General features: G+C 42.7%; 2 protein-coding genes and 1 pseudogene across 2 annotated transcripts; 2 read left to right on the top strand and 1 right to left on the bottom strand.

The window, feature by feature from the left end:
- Positions 1–36: 36 nt before the first annotated feature.
- Positions 37–1,024, top strand: LOC130507205 (U1 small nuclear ribonucleoprotein 70 kDa-like; the record flags this gene model as incomplete). The annotated part of the gene is given in 2 exon segments (XM_057001917.1): positions 37–256; positions 345–1,024. Coding segments are annotated over 2 exon segments (743 nt in total), but the record flags the coding sequence as incomplete, so codon positions are not given.
- Positions 1,025–1,128: 104 nt separating this feature from the next.
- On the top strand, positions 1,129–5,634 carry LOC130507204 (succinate dehydrogenase [ubiquinone] flavoprotein subunit 1, mitochondrial-like; annotated as a pseudogene).
- A 17-nt stretch (positions 5,635–5,651) lies between these two features.
- LOC108827839 (LOB domain-containing protein 12-like) lies at positions 5,652–6,482 on the bottom strand. Its single transcript, XM_018601337.2, has one exon. It carries the CDS (start codon positions 6,480–6,482, stop codon positions 5,652–5,654), a length of 831 nt encoding a protein of 276 aa, XP_018456839.2.
- Positions 6,483–8,183: the final 1,701 nt, after the last annotated feature.

The raw sequence follows: 8,183 nt of genomic DNA, 5'->3' as shown, positions 1-8,183 counted from the left end.
TTTATTGCTGACATACAAGCTCGTGATCTCTTGTAGCGGCATATAAACAGGGTGATGGAAGGAAGATTGATGGTAGAAGGGTGTTGGTTGATGTGGAGAGAGGTAGGACAGTCCCTAACTGGCGTCCTCGTAGGCTTGGTGGTGGTCTTGGTACCACCAGAGTTACCGGTGAGAAGACAGCTGGCGAGGAGGAGCCACAACAGCCCTCCCAAGCAAGAACATCCCGCTCAGAGGAGCCTAAAGCCCGTGAAGACCGGTAAGACAATTCTTTCATCACAAAACCCATGTATTGTCTTTTTCTTATTGTCACTCTGTTGTGGCTGATTTTGTCGCGGTGGATGCAGGGAGAAATCTCGTGATAGGGGCAAAGAAAGGGAACGCGAGGTGTCTCACGAGCGGTCTCGTGAAAGGTCTCATGAGAGGTCCCGTGAAAGGTCTCGTGATAGACCGAGAGAGAGTCATAGAGAGGAAAAGCACCACAGAGACCGGGACCGAGGTAGAGACAGAGACAGGGACCGAGAAAGAGAGAGCAGACGTGACAGAGGAGACAGAGACCGTCGTAGTCGGGATCATGATAGGGAGCGGAGTAGGAAAAGGGAACGGGACTACGAGAGCGGAGAGTACGAAGAAGAGGGTGAGTATGAGAGAGGTGGGTCGAAGCAGAGGAGAGGAGAGTCAGAGGAAGGGCATGGGTACTACGAAGGGCGTAGTAGACGTTCAAGCCATTATGAGCGTGAGGAGGAACAGGGAGGAGGTGAGCAAGACCGCTACGATGACCGTTATGGGAGAGTGGAGGAAGAAGAATACCGTTATGATGATCGTGAGTACAACAAGCGGTCAGAGCGTTCCAAGTCGCGTGATTATTAAACTTGATGGACGACGTTATTTTCTTGCGTAGCTATAAACAATAAACTTTTGTTTGTGTGTTGTGATGAATCTTTTGTCGGATTTCGCTTTTGCGTTTCTTTTGATTTGGTCTGACAATTTGTTGAATCTTTTTAAACAAGAACCATTTCAGCTTTTATCAGCGTTTTGATGTTAATTTATCAGAGCATAGAGGAAAATATCACCGCTGTTGCTCTCAGTCAAAGGTCAAAAGAAGTAAATTCACGGATTAGGCGGGAAACCTAGGGGTTAAAGTGTCATTTCAAGTTTCCCGCCCCCGCATGCGCTTCGTCTAATTAACACAACAAAATAAATAAAAAATAAGCGACAGTGTGTGTATTTTCAATTTTTCTAGCCGGAATTTACATTCTTCTACCGGCGATGGTTAGTCTATCTCACCTTTCCTATTGTTTCTGATCCTTAACACTCTCAAAATAGCTCGCTGTTTTTTTGGGGATTCTCCCTCTCTGCATGTGATTGATTGTTAGTGTTTAGTTCCTAATTTCAAAGGCATCGGTATCTCTTTTGACTCTTTTTTTTTTCGCTTGTTCTTAGGGTTCCGGTGATGGCCAGTGACGGTAAAACGGAGAAAAGTGACTCTGCCGATTCCTCCTCCACTTCTGTTCTCAGTGAAGAGGTTTGTTCCGGGTTTTACTTGTTCGAGAACTTTTTGTGTTTGCTTCTTCGATATTCGATTATGGTTTTATGTTTAAAATGTGTATTACTTTTGACTACCTGACCTGGCTCTCTTCTGACTCTTGAAGGAAAACCTCTTGTAGAGAAAGAGATACTTGGAGACTCCTCTCTTATCTCTGAGGCCATGGCTCAGAAAGCCAAATGTGTGAAGCTCCTGATCTGAATGATACCCAGTTTACTAAACTCGATGAGCTCTTAACTCAGACCCAACTCTACTCTGAGTTTCTCCTTGAGAAAATGGAAGATATCACCAAGGTAAATCACCTTCTTGCTTTTTTTTTTTTTTTTCTATTGTTGGTTAAAGAACGTGAGTTTTCTTAATTAAGTTAGCGTGCTTTGCTAGAATGGGATAGAGAAGGTGAGACTCAAAAAGTGGAGCCCGAGAAGAAAGGCTGCTTCTCAGTCCGCCAATGTTAGTTTAATATATAAAACTTCATCTACTCCCATGATGGATATATCTTGTGGTTTTTGTACTTAGATGTTGGATGCTTTATTCAGATGAAGGCTAAGCAAGCTGTTGCTGCTATGATTTCAAGATCTAAAGAAGGTCATGAATCTGCCAACTCTGATCTGACGGAGGAAGAAAGAGTCATGAAAGAGCAGAGTGAACTTGTTCCTCTTCTGACTGGTGGAAAGTTAGTGTCTTATCAGCTCAAAGGTGTCAAAATGGCTATTCAAACCATTGGTTTCCTGTCACACCTGAAAGGAAATGGGTTGGATGGTCCATATCTTGTAATTGCTCCACTCTCTACTCTTTCAAATTGGATGAATGAGATCGCTAGGTACTCTCTTGACCATGCGTGTTTATACATACATGTCAAGCTTTGGGGTCGCTTTCATTTTTGTTTTCTTTCCCTTGTTGAATAGGTTCACGCCTTCTATCAATGCAATCATTTACCATGGACCTAAGAAAGAAAGGGATGAGCTCAGGAAGAAGCACATGCCCAAAACTGAACATGGGTCGCTTCCTACATCAAGTATCAGATTGAACATGCAGAGGATAATGCAGCTGTCTTCCGCACTCAGGAAACATTGGAAGAAGGTAAAGTAGATGAAAAACTTTTCTTAACTTATTATACTGAAGTCAGAGCTCTATCTAAAAGCCACCAGTTCTGAAATAATTGCTTAAGGGAATTTAAAGTCAGAGCTCTATCTTAACTTAACTTATTATACTGAAGGGAATTTAAAGAGTAATCGTGTTCCATTTCTCTCTTTCAAAGAAGACACCTCGGTGGCTGCTCTCACTCCGTTCACCACTCGCGAGTTCTCGCCTGCCTTCTCATTTCTTCGGATTTTGCATTCAACTGAAGAAGAAGATGTGGCGCTGCGTGTCTCGTAGCCTTGGCGTTCCTTCATCATCATCAAGGACCTCACTCTCTGGATCTCGCTTTCCTAGATTCTTCTCCTCCTCCTCTTCTGTAAGATCTCTCTCCTTAGTTTTTCTGTTTCGATCGTAGGGAATACGCGTGTTCGTATGGTTTTATTCAGGAATCATGGTTTTCTTTTGTGTTGATCGGGTCCCGTTTTGTAGAATTGCGTTAGTGCTTATTTTGTGGTATCCATGTTTGATCGATCATGTATGTAGCAGACGGGTGATTACACGATAGTGGATCACACCTATGACGCGGTGGTTGTTGGAGCTGGTGGTGCTGGCCTCAGGGCTGCCATTGGATTATCTGAGCATGGCTTTAACACCGCTTGCATTACCAAGCTTTTCCCCACACGTTCCCATACCGTCGCTGCTCAGGGTGGTATAAATGCTGCACTGGGAAACATGTCAGAAGATGATTGGAGATTGCACATGTATGATACTGTTAAAGGCAGCGACTGGCTTGGTATTCTCCCTCCTCCTTTCCCTTTTGTATTAGTTATTTGATCTTTGCTAGTTGTGGCTGTTAGCTTGCTTTGATTGATCTTGAGTTTCTTTTCTATTTTCCTTTCCTTTGTGTAGGTGATCAAGATGCTATCCAGTATATGTGTAGAGAGGCACCAAAAGCTGTGATTCAACTTGAGAATTATGGCCTTCCCTTTTCTCGTGCTGAAGAGGGTAAAATCTACCAGCGTGCCTTTGGTGGTCAGAGTCTCGACTTTGGCAAAGGTGATCGATCTTTTTCTAACCTCTTGCTACCTCTTATTGACCTTGTTTTGGGAGCTTCGACATATTCTTTTCTAAAAGGATTTTCTTTTTATTCTACCATCAGGTGGTCAGGCCTATCGATGTGCTTGTGCTGCGGATCGAACTGGACATGCTCTGTTGCATACCCTATATGGACAAGCTATGAAGCATAACACACAGTTCCTTGTTGAATACTTCGCTCTCGATTTGCTCATGGCTAGTGATGGTATGTGTCTGGGATATCTTTTCCTTTTTCTCTTGTAGCTTCTGTTAGTATTTACGCAACACTGTTATCTGATGTGCAGGTACTTGCCAGGGTGTTATTGCACTAAACATGGAAGATGGAACACTGCATCGTTTCCGCTCTGCACAAACAATTTTGGCCACTGGGGTGAGCTAAAATGATGGCTCATGTTTCTCCAGGGTTATGGCAGAGCATACTTCTCTGCAACCTCAGCACATACATGCACAGGAGATGGCAATGCCATGGTTGCACGTGCCGGTCTTCCACTCCAGGTTTGCCACCTGTTTCATTTTGAGTTAAAATTGGTGAGCAGTGTCTTTTGTGCACTAATCATTTATTGTCTAATAAATTTATGCAGGACTTGGAGTTCGTTCAGTTCCATATATGGAGCCGGATGTCTCATCACTGAAGGTTAGCGTCTTCTCCCCACATGCACGAATCTGATTGCGAGATAATTATTTAGTGTATTTTGCGACACTTACATCGTCTATTATACAATTGCAGGATCTCGAGGTGAAGGTGGTATCCTTAGAAACAGTGAAGGTGAACGTTTTATGGAACGATATGCTCCAACTGCCAAGGATCTTGCATCTAGAGATGTTGTCTCCAGATCTATGACTATGGAAATCAGGGAAGGTCGTGGTGTAGGTATGCTTCCCTTAGAACTAGGCTTTTTTGGAGAAACTCACATTGCATGTCTTTGAGCTGTGTCCTTGCTTAATTTTGTGATAAGTCTTGTTTATAATATTTTGGATCTGTTGCAAATATCGCCAGGACCGCATAAGGATCATATCTATCTCCATTTGAATCATCTTCCACCAGAAGTTTTAAAAGAAAGGCTTCCTGGAATCTCTGAGACAGCTGCAATCTTTGCTGGTGTTGACGTTACCAAAGAGCCAATTCCAGTTTTGCACACTGTTCACTACAACATGGGTGGTATCCCAACAAATTACCACGGCGAGGTAAGAATAGGAGAATAGGAGAAGACTGAGAAGAAGTTTTGCTAAAATTTGTAGCGTTAATCATGAAATGCGTCAAAAGCCTCGCAGTCAAGGTAATTCATTTTTTTTATTGTCGTGCAGGTGGTGACCATCAAAGGAGATGATCCAGATGCAGTGGTTCCTGGGCTTATGGCTGCTGGGGAGGCAGCTTGTGCATCTGTTCATGGTGCCAACAGGCTTGGTGCGAATTCTCTCCTCGACATTGTTGTGTTTGGCCGTGCTTGTGCAAATAGGGTTGCTGAGATAAGCAAACCAGGTTAGGTCACTTTTGAGGATCTCTCGAGACTGAAGTATCATTATTATAATAAAATATCAAAGGAATAGTCTCCTGTGATGTTTTTAATAGCCTTATTTCGAATGGTGCAGGTCAGAAACAGAGACCTCTAGAAGAGAATGCAGGTAAGAAGACAATCGAATGGCTGAACAAGTTAAGACACTCAAGCGGGTCGCTTCCTACATCAAGTATCAGATTGAACATGCAGAGGATTATGCAGAACAATGCAGCTGTCTTCCGCACTCAAGAAACATTGGAAGAAGGTAAAGTAGATGAAACATTGGAAGAAGGCTTTGTGCCATTGTGAGTTACAACATAAAGAATAGGCTCTGTGCCAATGTGAATTACAGTACAAAGAATAGAACTAAACTATTATAGCTGGTCCTTGAACACATTTATGGTAATTTCCTCTGCTCCACGTGATGACATACATTCCTACACTAAATCCTCGTCGCTCGTCCGGTTCTCTTGCATTTGAGACTGTGGTGGCAGCGGCCCTGAAGCTTGAGTCGTCAAGTGCATCAACTCATTACCAGTGGCAGAACAGTTTGTTGTTGTCATCGAACTGTGATGCTGCGGTTCCGTGTAGTGCAAGTTCTGCTGCGGTTGAGACTCAACGGGCCACTGCATCTGCGTTTGAATGTGCTGCTGCGGTTGAGTTGCAAAGGAGATTCCTGTTTGGTGCGGCTGTGAACCCCACTGCGTCTGAGTTTCAAGGTGCTGCTGCGGTTGAGACTCAACGGGCCACTGCATCATCGTTTGATTGTGCTGCTGCGGTTGAGTTGCAAAGGAGATTCCTGTTTGGTGCGGCTGTGAACCCCACTGCGTCTGAGTTTCAAGGTGCTGCTGCGATTGAGACGACGTACCACCCCTCTGAACTTGCGCCGGCTGCAAGAAAGCGGTAGGGTTCTGCGTTTGCTGCACGAGACCGAGCGGTTGCTGCATGAGAGCACGTTGTTCCTTGAGTTCTGCATTTTCTTGTTTAAGAAGCTGGTTCTCATGAGTAAGCTCGTAGATTGTACGCACACACCCTTGGACAGCATCATCGATCCTTGCTTTCGCTTCATAAACCAGAGTAGTAACAGCGGTTTCCCTCTGATCAACGTCTAGGTCGGTGAGTATCTTGGTGATGCTGGCCGATCCGAATATCTTTTGAAGGCAAGCAAACTTGTTGAGGTCATTGGCCGGGAAGTAAGGCGCAAAGATACAGTTTTCGTGGCAATTCTTCCTCATTAACCTGCATCGGCCACATTTGTTCTGCGCCATTTATCTGAAATCAAGCAAGTATATGTTTCTTTTATGTTTCGAGGAAGATAAACAAACCAATGAGAAATCTACAGATTCAAGAACAAAGTAAGTAATTCGATGAGAGTACCTCGATTCAATTCGATATGAACTTTATCTTCTTCTTGTTCAAGATTATCTTTCTCGCGGATCTCCCAGTGCCGCGCGCTGCAAGTACGAAAGTGATAGACCGTTGGTTTGTTACGATGAAGATCTATTTTATAGTAGCCTTTTATATTCGTTGATCAAAAAGAAAATTTTGCGTTACACTACAGCCGTCGGATTACCCATCATCTGAACTCGGCCCATATTGCCAAAATTATTTCAGAAAATTTTGAGTTTCTCTGAACTCGGCCCATATTTCCAAAATTATTTCAGAAACCCAAACTATATTTTACAATCAAAGCGAAACTATATTTTACAATTAAACCCAGACTATATATATATATTTTTTTTTTCTTTTTTCTTAATTAAAATTTTATTCAACCCGAGAATAGGGATAAAGATCAGATTACAAGCTGAGTCGATTTCGTACAAAATAACCCGAGTTAATCTATTACAATCACAGTTTCGCCCATCCACTAAAACCCAGCACATTCCTCTGATCAGTATTTCGAAATTTTCAGAAATCGGTCAGTGTTCTCAACCGTCGACGATGACCTAGCGAGGTTCTCCTTATTACTGTGGATACCGGGATTTCCAAATTCATCTAAGGTGTAGCTAGCTTCCGATGAACTTGTCGAAACTCATAATCCTCACCGGCAATGAAGTACAAGGCAGACAATAGTAGAGAGGTTACAGAATTCCTTTCCAGAAGAGTTCCGAACCGAGCTGTACACACCACTACGGCGCCACGGGACAGTGCAAAAAGTGGGTTGATTGTAATCGCCACTACCAAACCAGAGTCTCAATAACCTACAAAGAAAGTCAAAGCACACTACCGTAGTATCAACCCAAACTATATATTACAATTAAGGCTTTTTGAACGGTTGGTTTTAAATCACAAGCGAACCCAATCTCCTTCTTCCTCTCGGAAAACCCTAACTGAGCTCCGATCGCACTTCGCCATCAGGGACATGAACGATCCTTTTATGCGTGTAAGTTGTAACCAAGCCGTGCAGGCCCCGTATGACACAAATTACAAAAGTCAAGAAATTGAAAGTTTGAGTTTTGAGTTTTTTTCTCTGGTTATAACAAGAGAGTCACTATAAGAGAGTATAATGCATGGAAGGCTATATAATTTTGGTATTGATCAGTTTGTATGCAAGACTTTAATCGCTCGGTTGAGCAGGTTAATGAAAATTATCAGATGACAAAAAGAAAAATGATAAGAGTCATTTTTATTTGCATATTTAAATTTTACTAATTTAGAATTTTAAGCTTTTAGTTTTTTAGCGAGAGGTAGTGGTCTTGATAAAGCCAAATAGGAAAGATCCCATACCCTTTGCAACACTCGCAGACAAAGCTAGGGCCGGGCAAAAAATCCGAACCCGAAAAATCAAACCGAATCCGATCCGAAAAAGTAGCACCAAACCCGAACCAAAATTGATTAAATATCCGAACGGGTTCAAAATTTCGGTATTTAAAGAACCGAAAACGAACCCGATCCGAACCGAAATATTTTGGGTACCCGAATGTATCCGAAATAAATTTATATACTTAAATATATACATTATTTTTATA

Source organism: Raphanus sativus, unplaced genomic scaffold (assembly GCF_000801105.2).
Source record: "Raphanus sativus cultivar WK10039 unplaced genomic scaffold, ASM80110v3 Scaffold4167, whole genome shotgun sequence".
Classification (NCBI taxonomy): Eukaryota; Viridiplantae; Streptophyta; class Magnoliopsida; order Brassicales; family Brassicaceae; genus Raphanus; species Raphanus sativus.
The sequence above is the reverse complement of the archived record's forward strand: the minus strand, read 5'-3'. Positions and strand labels throughout refer to the sequence as shown.

Excerpts from the sequence above, each read along its gene's own strand:
- LOC108827839 (XM_018601337.2), bottom strand. The coding sequence starts at position 6,482 with ATGGCGCAGAACAAATGTGGCCGATGCAGGTTAATGAGGAAGAATTGC.